General features: G+C 43.5%; 1 protein-coding gene across 1 annotated transcript in view; it reads right to left on the bottom strand.

Moving 5' to 3' along the window:
- The window catches only part of RCOR1 (REST corepressor 1), a gene marked incomplete at its 5' end in the record, with an annotated part of 113,832 nt that overhangs the window by 33,100 nt on the left and 63,994 nt on the right, over nt 1-16,738 (bottom strand). Inside the window, one exon of the mRNA XM_004699107.2 lies at nt 8,195-8,278. Within this exon, the coding sequence (XP_004699164.1) occupies nt 8,195-8,278 (84 nt within the window). The remainder of the gene's footprint in view (nt 1-8,194; nt 8,279-16,738) is intronic.

Below are 16,738 nucleotides of genomic sequence, written 5' to 3'. Positions count from 1 at the left end.
CTGTCCAAGTCTTGGCTAAAAGTAAGTTAAGGTACAAAATGGAACATAGTATCCTTATACATCAAAACTCCGCTTAACTAGTGAAAAAATTACATGTGCGCTCCATTGGCATTTAAAATCGGAGTATATATAAAGTGGCAATACCGCGCCCCCGCCCCCCCCCACCATCATGCGGTTTCTCACTCTGTGACCCTCTGGAAGGGAACATGGCTGCCCCGTGAGTTTCTGAGACTTTCCATCTCTACACGCCCACTGGGCCTTATGGTTACCAGCTCCATGTCAGCCGCTGTCTCCCCAGGGCGCCTCTAAAAAGAAAGTGCCAGAAAATAACAGTTTAAGGGTTTGCCTGTGCCCTTCTGCTATCCAGGTGGTATAACTGACTCCCTGGCAACAAAGAACCACAGCACCAAGCCCCCCAGAGGTGGCTGTGCCACAGCCAATGACCCTGCCTGTCCCTTTTCACAGAGACTGTTTCTGGCTCTGTACCAGCTAGTCCTCATTTTCATAAAAGAAAACGCAATGTAACCAAATGTTTAAGCAATGCACTCTTGGTGTGCCAGAGACACCAAGAGGGGCTTCCCTGTGGACACTGTCTCCTGAGAGGCCCGAGTGTGGCAGCAGCAGTGGTTGGGGTGGTTTAGTCCTGCCTGAGCACTGCCCCACCCCCAGCTCCAATGTGCCTGGTTTTTGAAAGCAGGCAAATAAGAAACCTGGCCTCCTCGATGTTGCCCTTTCCTCACCTGTTCTCAGACTGCAAGACATGGGTGAACTTTTTGTTTTCCACTCATCAGTCCAGGCAAAGGTCTGGCCCAAGGGTGTGAATGTGCAGGAAGGCCAGGTGATCTAGTTGGTGCCCCTCGCTCCTCGCCACAGCACTCTCCATGCCAAGGGTGTGGCAAGTTCCACTGCTACCTCCAGAGAACCAGGGCCCACAGGAGAGAAGGGGGCCAGGAGGGCCAGTCACGTGGGACTGGGTGGCACAGGGTACGGTCTGGGACCCTTGTGTCTCTGGAGCTTTTGGTGGTGAATCTGAGGTCAGCCGGAGCTGCCTAGTGATCTCTTCTGAAACCTCACCCAGTGACAACCCCGGGAGCCGGTTCTACTCTGACCCATAAAGAGCCCCCCCCAAAGCAACTGGCTCAGGTCCTTCTGTCACAATCAGGGTTCCCACTTCCTCTTCCCCAACAGGCCAGCCCAAAAGCCAAGTGGGGCTGAGCAACAGAAGTAGGGTGGGAGGGTGAGAAAGGATGCCTGTGGGGAGGGAGGGAAGAGGCGTGGCACGTCCTTGGAGAGGGTTGGGGGCAGTGGGACCAACTCATAGTGATCCCACGGGAAAGAGTACAACAGTAAAGTTTCCAAGGTTGGAAACTTTTTAAAAAGCACACAACCATGCCATTTTTCTGCTGGTGAGTTCGAACCACTAACCTTTTTGGCTAGCCAGTATACTGACCATCCATCAAACCATACTTGCTATGAGCTCCATATCTTGTCTGAACCCTCCTGACTACTGCTGTGCTGTGACTTCTAAATGGCCACCAAAGCTCTTAAAGCAGCACTGGCCTGGTCAGGGCATCTGCTTTTCTTCCTGGACCTTGGCTAGCCCCTACTCTCCACTAAACCACAGTGCTGCCACGGAGCTTTCTCGGGTCACCTTCCTGTTTCCTTCTGGACACTGGCCTCTCTAAGCTGCCTGCTTTCCTGGCTTCCTTCCTTCTCACTCCCCAAAGACAGCAGGCAGCTGTTTTCTGAATGAGAGTACTAGATGGCCTCTGACCTGCCCAACCCCCAAGTTTTGCCAATACAAATGCCATCATGGCTGTGTCTAGAGTGCACTGGTAGCCCTTGTCCATCCTGTAAGCGCCTTATCATGCTTGGGCATTATACTTAAATGCCAATGGTCTCCAAAGCTTTCCTTGTCCTTACTCGGGAAAATTCAAGAGTCTTACACTAGGTGCTGCTGGCAGCGATCAAACACGGAATGGACACCCGCCTCTCACTGCTAACTCTGGAACAAGTTATCTATGTATTTCATTCACTCATCTATCTATCCCTTAATCTCATGCCACTGTTTCCTTAAAGTTTTCACCAAGTTAAATTTTCACCATCACTTAAATACTACTAAAGCATCCAGTGGAGCCCTGGTAGTGTAGGGGTTACACACTGGGCTGCGATCCACATGGTTGCAGTTCTAAACTAACAGCAGCTCCATGGGGGAAATATTGGGCTTTCTATTCCCATCAACAGTTACAATCTCAGAAACCCATGGGAGTTGCTATGAGGTGGCACTGATTCTGGCAGTGAGGGGATTTTTGTTTTGTTTTGTTTTTGGAGTTCCCATCTAGGAGGAGTTCTGGTAACTCAGTGGTTAAAGTGCTCAGCTGCTAACAGAAAGATCACTGTTCAACCCACCAGCTGCTCCATGGGGGAAAAGTGTGGCAAGCTGCATCTGCAAAGACTTACAGCCTGGGACACCTGTGAGATGGTGCAATCCTACGGGTCTCTTCAGGTTTGGCTTTCTCTGTGTTCCGCAGACTCAGTTACACCTTCTCTATACATACAAGGCCCACAGTTCCAGGCCAACGACATCCCATGGTACACCTGTGTTGTATCTCCATTAAACATTTACTTAGACATCACTCAAAGCAACTAGTGTAACATCAGTGATGCTTTGATTCTTCCACCAGGAAGCTTCACATAAAGGCAGAGCTGTGAGCGGAAATGAAACATCACCGAGGCACCAGAGATGGAGCCCAAACTTGACTAACTTCCTGGACCTGTTCTGCTGGAGGAAATTCCAGTTTGCAAGGTCCTTTTCTTCTTTCTCCCACTGTTATGACTATAAGCTTCTAGAACCCCAACAACTGGCACACTGCCGAGCACACACAAAGCTGCTACTCGGTCAAAATCACTGCTCGCGAGGAGAACTCAAATCCAACCCACAGGCAGTCCCCGGCGTAGGACACGGCACACCACACTTAGGACCACCTGTTTCCAGTGTTTGGTACATCTAACTATGGACTACCACAGTAGATTACATAATTTGCTGGTGCCATGGATGTTAAGTTTACATGTAATGCTTTCAAGCTCCAAAGACAAACGTGGATTGTACTTACAAAGACACCAGTAATAAAAGGCAGTAATAATATATATTTCTTAAACAACAAAGATACTTTGGCAGAAACCAAACCAGAAGCTAAGATTCACCTAGAAGAAGAAATATGTGAGCCTGATAAACTGCCAACAATGAAAATGATACAGAAGCAGTAGTCAAGAGCTCAATGAAAGACAATCAAGAGTCCAGGCCAGACCACCACCTGTGAGGTGACCACAAGCATAAGGAAATGATTCAATACATTCTAGTCAGAGCACACCTTGACGTGCGAAGAGGGGCAGGAAAGCAAAGAAACAAAAGGTATGTGCTTTTGTTTTGTTTTGTGGTGGTGGGAGTGCGAACTTTTTCAGTGCGAGAACATACCAGGAACCACACACACACACACACACACACACACACACACACACACACACACACACACACAGAGTAAATATACTAATATGTCTACATGGAAAAATATTTTATTTACATGCCCAACCCCTAATACTCTAATGAGAACTCTAACCCTAACCCTAGACCAAGCCCTAGGCCTAACCCTAGCCAAACCCCTCTTAACTCCTAATTCTAACCTTAACCTGAACTCTAACCTAATCCTAGTCCTTAAACCCAGCCTTAACCCTACCCCTAACTCAAGACCAAGCCTAGCCCTAGCCCAACCTCTGACCTTGTTTTTAACCCCTCTAAAATCCATCAGAATGTGTGGTACAGACTCACAGAAGGTTCCCTGCAGCCCTGTTAGAAGTGCTTCATGAACGCAACACACATAACCTATGTTGTTGTTAATTACTGGTTTTCTTTTTTCAGGCAGGGGTGGGGTGTAGGGGTAAATGGGTAGGGATTAACAAGTTCCTTAGTGGTGCAAAAGGTTGGAAAAACTCAAAGCCACCCAGAAGTCCCTCCGAAGAAAGGCTTAGGTGATCCAGTTGGTACCCCCCCCCCACCGCACTGAAAACTGCATGGAATACAGGTCTACTCCAACACTCATGCATGTTCACACACACATACACATGGAGTTCCCATGAATCAGTTAAAGGGGATTACACCCAGCCAGAAAACTTAACAGTGGTTATAAAAAAATTAGGATTTTTTTTTAACTTTTAAAAACATTGGTTTTATCTTTTTCTTTTAGTTTAAAAGAGACAGTGGTAATTAGATGAATTTATGTAAACTTCATGTATGAAAGTGTAGGGGTGACATCCAAACTGTCAATCAGGTCACAGGCTGACGGTGCCTCTTTGTGGGTGTGGCCTTCTCATAAGGAGGGCCCAAGGAACCTTCCCTCTCTCTGCCTTTCCCTTCCTGCCTGCTCGCCACCCACAAGGGCTGGAGCCCTGCCATGTTTCCATGATCTCAGATCCATGCAGGTTTGCGCCCATCAGCTTATGACCTCCCTGCATTCTGCATCACTGAGAGGGCCTCATGGCCTAGCACCGAACTTAGAGACCTGTACTGAGCTGGGATGCTTTCTTGATATATAATGACTTCTTGAGATAAAGCTCTTTCTTATACATATATAAGTGCCACTGGATTTGTTTCTCTACTCAATCAGTCCTAACACAAAGACATTTTGTTCCTTCACCTAGGAATTCTAGTTCTAGGAATTTATCCTCAAGAAACAAATGTGAATGTTCACTAACACCTTTTCTTTAAGGTTTAAAAAATAATAAAATGAATTCAAGTATCTGTTCCAAACAAGGAGATATAAATGATTGGGCATCCATATTTATTGCAGTTAGTACTGCAATTAGGGTTAGGGTTATATCTGTATTTATTGGAATTAGGTAAATCCACTGAGGTGGTACAAAACCCAAATATATCAGGAGCAAATTGCTAAATAATTCTTCTTATGAAAACTTCAAGTACTGGTTAACATGCATCCAAGAATTGGAGAAAATGCATGCTCTGCCAACAGTGGCCATAAAAGGCTCTCACTGGCTATGTTATACAACCTGCACTGTTTGTGAATTATCTATAATGCGCATTTATCTTTGTAATCACAGGGTAACTTGTAAACCTTTCAGTAACCCACTAGGGCAGAATTCTAAAGAGCCCCTTTGAGAAGAAACTAAGCTGGATGGACAGACAACCTGACAAAAAATTTGGGACATCTGCTAGAACCTCTACACACAAGGAGGCTTCAAAGGGTTGAGGAAATTGGGATTAGGAGATAAAGGAAGCCTCCCATGTTATGTCTTATTTCTACGTACTTAAAGTCAGAATAAATGCTAAACAACCCAAACCTACACATTTTTTTAAAATGAAAGGGCATATAGAAAACATTTCTTCTTCTTCTTCTTCTTTTTTTGCCTGTAAATCTTGGGAGGTGAGCAGACAGCAGGAAAAAAGAATGCCTTAAAAGGCATCTGCATGAGCCATACAATTACATGTGAACTATGCTGAGGCCTGACTCGAGAAAGCAGCGCTGGTGGCCTAGTGGGTATGCAAAGTCAGCAGTTTGAGAACGGCAGAACGAAGAACGAAGGGCCCGCACCAGGCTCAAGACCCTGCACTCGGGCACTAGGCCAGTCCTCCCCTCTCCAATGTGTTTTCAGAACGGGCCAAAATTAAAACGCCCCACGAAGAGGGCGGTGGATGGTGACTCCTTCAGTGCACTTGTCTTTTAATGGTAACAAATTAGAAATAACCTAAATAGTCAAAAGAACAATTAACACACTGATCGTGATAGAATATTAGCCATTTCAATGTGTTTAAAAAGATTTTTAACAGCACAAAGACATGCTTAGTACAAGTTTAGAAAAGTGACGTACATTCACATGCAGCCATAATACCATTTCAATGATGCATATTTGCACAGAAAGAAAGATTAGGAAAAAGCAATAAAAAACTTCATTTAATAACAGTTCTCTCTAAATGGAATCAGGGGTGATTCATTTCTTTACACTTCTCTGTGCCTTCTGATCATTCAATAATATATAAATTTTACCTTTAATGGCTTTTAAAGTTCTGGCCTATACTGGCGGGGCTTACAAACTGCGATTTTCTTTTAGATATTGCCATTGTTTAAAAGTCTTTTACATTAACCTTTTCAAATTCTGTTCTTTAAGGTCTAGTAAAAATGAGATAAATGAACATTAGGTCGTGACTCCAAAGGGTAAAATGGCGGCAGAAGATACTAAAAAGACTCTCCAACCCTAACAACACAGTGTGTGTGTGGATGAAGAGGAACAGAGACTTACCAAACGCAATTGGCGGTGGGGTGTGGGGGCGGTGTGGAGGGGGTGTGCTATGTGTAGCAAATGACTGACATGCTGGGTTACTTTTTCGGCCCACATTGAACTGGGAAATCCCAGCTGTAAAACAAAAGGCCAAAACTTCCTTGTGGTTATTCCAAAGCCTGAAGGATGCAGAAGCAGGAAGGGAGGGTTTTAGAACTTGGTACAAAGGCTCACTCACTCACTCATGATGACTCATTTTCAGCTTCTGGACACCATAATTTAAGATGGGCACTGTGACCTCCTGGAATATATCCAAGAGAGCAAGAGAGATGTCACAGGGCCCAGAATGTGGGGGTGGGGGTGGTAGTGGGGGTACCCTTGTGCAACTAGGTTGGTTTAAGGGAGACAGGATGAGTGACTATATCAAATTCCTATGGAAGCTGACTTTATGAGCAGCTATCAGGAAAAGGAAGCTTTAAACGACAGGGAGGCAGAGTCTCGCTCTGCTCAAGGAGCAGCATGTTCTGAATGGAACAGATAGACGGCTTCTGTACGTACTGCCAACTACGGAAAGGAGAAGGAAAGAAAGCAAGCTGGGAACTATTTTAGAGGTCTTCTCTAATCTGGAAAAAGGAGCCAGGGAATGCAAATACACTTCCTTCTCCGCTTCTCTCGTCAACGAGATAAAGGCAAAGGCATAAAGCAAAAGCCTGAACACAATCACATTGAGATTTCTGTGACAAAGCTGGTAAGCCTGAGGAGATTACCTGACATTGCAGAAGAGTGCATGGCGAAAGCCAGGCCATTTCCCTGCGTTCCACTGAGCACGCAGTGCTAAAACACTGCGGTCCTTCTGGGTGAAGATGACGCAGGTGTCTCGGACAAGGAGTCCTCAGGGCCCTGAACACAGTACAAGGACTCTGAAGGTGCAAGAGCAGGAGACAGTGCGCATTCCCAGACCTGCTGATCCAGCAAAGGAAATCTTTAAACAAGGAGTTTAATCCTTCACACCACAATGTGGGCGAGCCTGCTGGGAGCTGTGGCTGGGCCTTTTCCAGCCATTCCCCAGTGATGCTGCTAAGCCCCTCCCGCCGTTCCGTTCCGGAGCAATGGTTCTTCACAATATTTTTGTCAAAGACCCTTAGAGAAGTCAATGTCTTTGCTCCAGAAAAAGAAAAAATTTATCATGTGTATAAATGTGTGCTTTCCAATGAGACCCTGCTGAAAACTCTCAAATGGGAATTCCATTTTTCTTCTCTTTAAGAACTTAGGGGGAAAAAATCAAGGCTTTCAAAATGGCAATTTAATTCATAATAATGTATCAGATATAAAAGGAATCTTGTATCAATTAAACAGAAGAGACAGAAAAGCTGAGAAATCACACTGTAAAGGCACAATTGATACTACTACTAAGCTAGAGGACCACATTTGTCGCCCCCGAAAAATTCAAAGCAGCTCAGAAGAGGCACTGTCATAAACTTTCAAAGACAAAAGGAAAATATACTGCCCATTCAAAAGTTTTACTTCCACGGAGGGCCTATTTTTTACAATATGCATTTGCAATCCTTTAAATTAAAAAGGTGTTTATTTCTTTGTCTTTATAAATCTATAAATTCCCAATGGGGGGAGGGATATGCTGCATTATAATTTCCTTTCCACTGTGAACTTTTCTTCCAGTTAATTAGCTTACCAAGCATGTTAGAAAAGTGGAAAATTATGACACGGTATATCAGCCAACAGTGGGGGGAGTGGAGCATAAACTTCCAGACGCTTCATAAATTGTTTATTTAAGCAATGAAAGAGAATTTATGGGAAATGAGATCTATGTTGTGATTTTTACCCACCCAGTGCCTTTCTAACCTTAGGTCAAAGAGAAAGGGTAGAAAACTAGGGCTGAGAGACTTACGTTTTGCCTCCGAGAGGTTCTGGTTAGGAGACCACACCAGCATGCCAAGATTCTCTCTCTCCTGACTGCGCCTTGCCAGCTTAGCTTGGTAGAAATAAAAAAGAAAATCCTTATGTAATTATAATGATTGAACAGATCTAACGAGCAATGAGTAACATCCCCACCCAACAAGTACCACCACCACCCTGGTCTTTCAGCCTCAGAACAACCTGAATGGAGCCTAGGCAATTAGCATCCAAGCTAAGGGGACAGATGGGGGAGGCTCCTGAATCAGCAAAAACAGTCCTGCTGCCAAGCTCTTTTCTGTTTTACTTTTTAAAGTGAAGAACGGGTATAGAGGTTGTTAGTGTCCTGAGTCGGCTCTGACTCAGGGACCCTGCATATTACAGAGGGCAGCACTGCCCAGTCCTGCACTGGCCGCACAATCATTGCTGTGTCTGAGCCCACTGTTGCAGCCACCGTGTCCACGCGTCTTGTCTTAAGCGTTCCTCATTTTGCTGGCGCTCTGCTTTTCCCAGTGTGATGTCTGCTGTCCTTTTGCTAAGGACTAGTGCCTCCTTGGTAACGTGTCCAAAGTGCTGAAAACAAAAGTCTCACCATCCTCCCTGCTAAGAAGCATTTTTGGCTGTACTTCTAAGACAGATGTGTTTGTCCAAGACCGCTGTTTGTTCTTCTGGCCGCCCGTGGTATACTGAATATTGTTCACCAATACCGTTAATCCAAAGGCAATAATTCTTCAGTCTTCTTTATTAATGGTCTAGCTTTCATAAACCTAAGGCAACTGAATAGACCATGACTTGGGTCAGGTGCACCTCGGTCCTCAAAGTGACCTCTGTGCACATCTACAACGTCTGTTACTAATGGATGTTTGCAGCAGGCTCTCATTTTGAGTCCCAAGAGCTCGTTTCATCTACATCATTAAATAAGCAGGACTTTAAAGAAGCAGCTCACCTTCCAGCCCTCTACCAGAAATGTTCTGCTGCTTCTTAGGGGGTTTCACTGGCCAGTTTGTCCGGTCACCAGGTCTTTCTTCCTCACCTGTCTTCGTCTGTAAGCTCCCCTGAACCCTGCCTATCATGGGTGGCCCTGTTGGTATTGAGAGCACTGAGGGCAGAGCGTCCAGCCTCACAACAGCACACAAGTCAGCAAAGCACAACAAACTGACAGAGAGTTACGGGCCGGCTAATTGTGAAGCAGGTATATAGTTAGTCCTGCCTGACAGATGAGGGCACTGAAGCACTCATTCAACTAGTGGATGGCAGAGCCAGGATTCAATTGAGGCCAAGTGGCTCCTGGACCCGACACATCTACTTGCTGCTCCTGGACATCCCAGAAGGAAGCTGGCATGGCCGAGCAAGTGCAACTCTAAGATATTCTTTTTAGCGTTCAACTCCAGTGCTTTGTTTCCCTGTGGGTCTTTCCTCGCCAATCTCCCAGAGTTTGCTTTGAAGTCCCGGCCCCAGACACCCTATGTGTGTGCATTGTTTCCTTCTCCTTCCCTGCCACAGGACTTTCACTGACAACAAGAAGCCAATGTTTCTTTTAACACCATTTTTTGGGGGGAGGGGGGGGGGAAGGGGAGACTGTCAATTTAACCTAAAAGGAAACACATACAAATGCTTAAAATTCTGTATGATGGTAACCAGTAGGCAAAAGGCTGACAAGTGTCAAGTGTAGTACATTAGGTGCAAGACATAGACATAGATTAGACAGAGAGATGTAAAACTGTTTTAAAAAGCCACAGAAGAAGCTAAGGAAGGAAGGATCAGCTACTGATGACTGCATTAGACACAAATTCATTCTTTCTAAAGGTATTTTTACCTTTATAAAAAAAATTAACTCCTCTGAAAAAAATCAAAGCGACACACTATGTATTAGACAAGGTTATAAGATGTATTTATGGGGTGGTCAAGAACAGGCTATAAAAGATGGGTACAACAGAAAGCAATACAAGGCTATGGATGACAGTGGAAGCCCCAGATCCATTGGCAGGTCTCCACATAAATTAAGCCTCCGGTAACTCCCTCTGACCAGAGTCCAGGGATGTCAATAGCCTTGCTATCAGACAGAGAGCATTGTAAAGTTGATTATGACAGATGCACTTGGGTTAAAATGTAGTATTTTATCATTTGATCTCCCTTTTGACCCTCTTTAAAGTTGTTACAAGTAAAAAGGTAAGAACGTGTCTAGCATTGACCATCTTTGATAAAATAACAGTTAATAGTAATAAATGTTAACCCCCCCCCCATTGTTCTAATCAATCGAGATGTGAAGAATAGGGGCATTGAGTGGGATTAAAAACAAACAAGTCTCTCATATTTAAAAAAAAATCAAGAAAGGAAGAACCACTGGTTTTAAAAATGAGTTTTTGAGTTTGTCAAAAACAATCACTAATATTTTTTAAATAGTTGGTGCTTCAACGTGCTAATAATTGAACAATCAGAATTTTAAAATACCACAGACATGAAAATCTTGCGAGGTCTGACAAATGATATTTAAGGCTCTAACCATAAGTTACAAGTACCACTGGGAGTATTGCATGCCCTTACGTATACAGCAAGATTATATCGTGTTTACTCCTCAAAGAACTCAGTAATGTTATTCAGATGGCAATTCCCCCACATCGCTCTCAGATTCGACACAACCGCGATCAAAATCCCAGTGCACCTCTCTGTACAAACGGACAAACTGACTTTAAAATTCCTACATTAATGCAGTGTCTAACATCACCAAAACAACTCTGAAAAAGGACAGGGATTTCACCTTCCAAATCAAGACTAGTTACAGAGATTTAGTACTCAAGACAGTGAGGTTATGGGCAAAAAAAATAAATAGAATCAAGATGAAAATAGAATCACATACATATGATCAATTCATTTGCCACAAAGAAGCTGCAGAGGTAGTGTGCTATGAAAGAAAATTGGTTTGTTCAAAAATTAATTCTGGAACAAATAACACACAAATTAACTTGTACAATAGAACGGATTACAGACCTAGTTGTGAAACCAAAAATTATAAGACTTCTAGAAGACCTAACATTAACTGAAAAAGAAAAAAAAATCTGAGGTTGGGTTAGAAAACGAAGTCTTAGATGCACTGAAAGCACAGTCCAGAAGACAGAAGACTCCTCTAAGTTAGACCCCATTAAAAAGAACAACTGGTGCTCTTTGAACAACATGAATGAGAAAATGAAGTCAAACTAAAGAAAATAATCACAAATCGTACTATCGATAATGATTTAGATCCAGAACATATAACAACTCTCAAAACCGAACAACAAAAAAACTTCGATTTTTCAAAAAGGAGCAAATTATTTCAAAATGCACTTTGCCAAAGAATAGGAACCTGGAAAACAAACAAACAAGCAAAAACTCTCTGGGACTAAAGCAGAACTGGAACTGCCCTGTGGGTTTCCCAAGGTCGCCTGTCTTGACTGTAACGGGGTGGCGGGGTGTTTAACAACTAACCAAGTAATCAGCAGCCCAATGCATAACTCACCGCACACCGTGAGGGCTCAAAATCATGACTCTAAAAACAAACAAACAACTCACTGCCACAGAATCAATTCTGACGCATGGCAACCCTAGAGGACAGGGTAGAAGTGCCCCTGTGGGTTTCCAAGACTGTCCCTCTTTACAGATGCAAAAAGCCTCATGGTTCTCTCTCAGATCAGCTAGTGGTTTCAAACAAATTAAAACAAAAATGACAGACCACAACAGCCCTGTTTAAGTGTATGAGATTAAGAAGAACAACAGTACCGAATGACAGGGATAAAGTGAGGCGCTGGAACGCTCACTGCTGGTGGGAGTGAGCACAGTGGCCCTTGCTGACGGGAAAGGGCTGGCAGGTTCCTAAAATCATGGTGCACCAGAACCTGCCACATTTCTAACACTCAGGAAACTATTGGCGTTTTCCTTCTCGGATACATTTCTGCCTCGCAGAGGCTCTGACTTTTGTAGGTTTTTACTATCTGTCCATTGGCATTAGACACATGTGGCAGGTGTGATAATGTGTATCCAATATCAGCTATCTCTCTATGTATACAAATACATTAAGAAGAGACTTCCAGATATCTTAACATAACAAAACAACGTTTTGATGGTATCACAGAGCAGTGCCCATTTATTATTACAAACCACTGCATATACCACAAATGTTTAACATACTAGGCTATAGAGAAATACAGGTTGACTTGTACCACCCCTGGACTGAAACTGCCCCTGGGACACCTGGAAATTGTGTATACGCACACATACAACAAGTCCAGGGCTGGTACAGATGGTTGCACTGATCAAAAGGTTGGTAAGTGAACCCACCCATGAAAGAAAAGCCTGGTTAAAAGAACTCAAAACAAACGCACTGACATCAAGTGAACGCAGACTCAGCCAGGGTGGGCCTGCTCCTGAGGCTTTCCAAGGCTGCTACAGAAGCAAACAGCCTCCTCCTTCTCCTAGTGAGCAACGGGGGGCTTGAAACACCAACCTTTCCGTTAGCAACCTAACACTTAAACCACAAGGCCAGCCACTGAAAACCACGTGGAGCAGTCGCTGTATTATGAAGCATCATGTGGGAGGAGGATGGGAGAAGGATGTGTTTCCCTTGCGTCGGAATTGACATGAAGGCAGTGGGAGCAAGTGGTTTTAATACAAGCCTCTATGCAGACACCTAGTTCACAGCTTTACGTGAACAGTTCATACAGTCCAGATTCTCCAACTTTTGGTTAGCATGCGGCCCGCATGGGGGTGGGGTGGTATGATAATGCATGCTAAATCTGGATGGTATGCAAAAACCATTTTCTGGTTTGTTTTTTAATATTTGTACAATTTGAAAACCTTTGTTAAAAAGATTACATGAATAACAACAATGAGTATGGGGGGAAAGAAAATGTCTAAAATGAATTGTGGTAAAGACTGTACAACGCATCTCAATATGAGTGAACTACTGAATTGTATGATACGTGGAGGAAGACCAATGAAACGGTTTTTTTAAAAACCCCACCTTTTTAAAGAGAACTAAGGCAAAAGGAGCTACCAGTGTATGATTTGCTGAAACTTAATACAATGTGTTCCAAATTAAAATGACCTTGGCCCAAACTAAGGAAAACGTTCTCCTAACCTATTTCCTGTTCTGCTCTGAAGCCTCAGTTATTTCTTACTCTGAGATGGCAAATTAGGAATGCTGGCTGCATGGCAGGTTAAGCCTGGAACTAGTACAATAGATACTCAGAGCAGAAGACTAAATTCATCCTCCTGCAGAGGGGTGATCTTTGACAACAGGCTGAGGGAAATGGGAAAGAGAGGTCTCTTTACTAAACAGTGCTGGCAAAACCGGCTACCTATTTGTAGAATGAACTGGAACCCACGCCTCATATACAAAAACAAACTCAAGATGGATTAAAGACCTAAATGTAAAACCCAGAACTATAATCAATGAAAAAAGAGACAAACCTGAGAGTCCTAATTCATGGCATAAACGCATTATCAAACATGAAGAGAAACACAAATAGAAGACAAACTATGTGACTGAGACTTCCAGAAAATTAGACGTGTGTGTGTGTGTGTGTGTGTGTGTGTGTGTGTGTGTGTATCAAAAAGGAGCCCTGGTGGTGTCATGGATTATACATTGCCTGTTAATCATAAGGTTAAATGTTCAAACCCACCAACTGCTTCTTTAGAGAAAGATGAGGCTTTCTGCTCCCATAAAGATTTACAGCATCAGAAATCCACAGAGGCAGTTACCCTGTCCTAAAGGGTTGCTAGGATGGCAATGGGTTTGGTTTGGGCTATGTGCCTCAAAAGAATAAAAAGAAAACTCAAAAAATGGGAAATGTTTTGACAATGACAAATCGGAAAACAGACAAATCTTCAAAATTTATTGGAGTCCCAGCAACTCAACAAGAAACACAGAGGGCATGAACTTCACAGAAGAAGACATCGAGGCTGCCACCACACTTAAGAGATGCTTGCAATCTTCGGCCACTCAAGAGATGCAAATCAAGACAACAATACTATATCACGTCACCCTATCATTAATGGAAACACACACACAAAAGAAAGAAAGAAAGAAAGAAAAGAGAAAACCACACATGCTGGTAAGGTGTGGAGAGAGACTGGAAGGAGCCCTCATGGCCACTGCTGGTGGGTCTGTAAAATGGGGCAACCACTATGGGAACTGGTGTGGTGCGCTTCCTCTGATGCTGGGGTTAAAATACCATATGGGCCAGTAATCCTCTACTTGTATATATCCTAGAGAAATAAGACACGTGACAGGAATAAGATATACACACAGCCCCGTTCACAATATCAAAAAGCTGCAAACAACTGAAATTGTCTATCAGAGGAAGAAGAATGGATGCAGAAACTCGGGTCCATGCACAAAATAGAACACTACATATGCAACACTGAACGAGTAAGAATGCATCTTGAAAGCCCTTGTTGATAAGGATAAACCTGCAGGCCTGAGTGAAATTAGCCAAACACAACAGGACAAATACTGTAAAAATGTCAAGAAAAAGGTTTTCACATTAAATATTCATTGAGAAAGTTTAGACTAAGGTGACCAGATTTAAAGCGGGACACCATTGATGGGGGGGGGGGGTGTTCTTGATTAAACATTTGGTCTGTATGGACCAAACAGACCATTCCCTAGCTTGTCGTGCATTCTTTCCAAAAATCGGGACTTTTCGAAAATGCCAAAAGGCAGGACGTCTAGTCACCTTAGTTTAGACTGTTGAATAAAAAATTGATCATCTGAAATGTAAAACCCTCACCTAAATTCACAGTTTAAAAAGACGTTTTGTTTTTAAGTAACTGTTCGTTGATGGCTACCACAGGTGTAAAGAGAAGAGAGGGGAGGGGAAATAAACAAAGAGAAAACTGACTGGTTAGAACGGGATGACACTGCGGACGACGGGGAGGAGGGAAGAAAGACAGAAAGGGTTTCAACAGGTTCTTAGGTAACAGTCAAGTTAGGCATTACCAAGTCACATATGGTCATGGATACACACATCCAATTACTGCTTGCCTTGGACCTGTCGTTGATTACCTAGTAACTTACCCATCCATAATGTCACCTCTTTGGGAGCAGAGGACCCATTTTCCCATCTTTGTATTGCCACCGCTGAGGGCCCAAAGTAGTGCCGTTGGGACAGCCTCAAATCTAGCAAAATGTGTTCTGATTGGTATCAGCAGAGCAACCACTACTCCAGGAAGAAAGTTTTACACACGAATAGTGTTTTGTCCTTTTATTACCCCTACAGGGTGAACAACTGCAGAATCTAATGGCGAGGAATTAGATGGCCAATGACTACTAAGTAGAAATGTTTTCATTTTAACCTAAATTGACCTTTCCCAGTTTCTCTTTCTTACCCATGGTGTCTTTTGAATTCCTCTTTTCTCCTAGTAGGTACTCCTTACTCTCTGAATCATACTCGGGCCGGATGACTTCCTTAGCCGCATCTCTAGAGCAAAACACTCCAAATCTAACTACCACTTAACAAGCACCGGCAGCAAATCAACTTTTTAAAACTGAATTTATTTCCCTCTCCTTCCTTTACCACCAAGTTCTCTTATCTCAAAAACTCTCGTTCAGTCACCAACCTGCAGTCAGATTCCTATAAATTATCATGGACCACCTCCTAGTTCCCTGTCTAGCTGCCAAGTCTTTGGGAGCTGTCAATTACACTGCTGCACTTTTTCTGAGCCGTCTCTAACCATCCTACCATCACCTGCAGCACGTCTTCCCAAGCCCACTGACACTCATTAGCAGAGGTCATATCATCAAAACCATGCCCCTGTTGGAAGTTTCCTTAGAAAGAGTTGAGTTGGGGGGAAAAAGAGAAAGAGTTGAGTTGGCGGAGTGGGGGTGAGGGTGGGGGTGGAGAAACAACACAGAACTCTTTCCAAAAGTATGACAGAGCAGAATGATGAAAGAATATAGAAAAAGGCCACCAAAAAACGTTGGCCGCAGCACAAGACTGTAAATTAGTTCTGGCCTTTCTAAAGACAGTTTACCAAAGCCTCTAGCTAGCCAAGAACAAGTGAGCCATTGATGTGTGCAAAATTCAGTTATAAGGTCACTGCTGAAAATGGGAACAAATTAGAAGTCAAATGTCCAATACAATGCTCAACGTGTGGCATAACAGAATGGTAGGAACCGTGCCAGCACTCAGAACAAGGTGGTAGACATGTATGTATGCCATGGGGAGGCCAAATACAAAGTAAAGTAAGCAGGTTACAAAAAAATTCCTATAACATGATTCCATGTGGGGAGCAGAAAGCCAAATATATATGAGGGGGTTTCAACATGTTTAGGGAAGAATTCCATTTCCCATGACTTTTTTTTTTTCAATCGTTTTATTAGGGGCTCATACAACTCCATACATACATCAATTGTGTAAAGCACATTTGTACATTCATTGCCCTCATCATTCTCAAGACATTTCCTCTCCACTTAAGCCCCCAGCATTAGGTCCTCATTTTCCCCTCCCTCCCTGTTCCCCCCTCCCTCATGAGCCTTTGATAATTTATAAATTATTATGTTGTC

This window comes from Echinops telfairi, unplaced genomic scaffold (genome assembly GCF_000313985.2).
Source record: "Echinops telfairi isolate 266 unplaced genomic scaffold, ASM31398v2 ScPeMD7_18;HRSCAF=68, whole genome shotgun sequence".
Lineage (NCBI taxonomy): Eukaryota > Metazoa > Chordata > Mammalia > Afrosoricida > Tenrecidae > Echinops > Echinops telfairi.
This window is presented reverse-complemented; position numbering and strand designations above follow the sequence as displayed.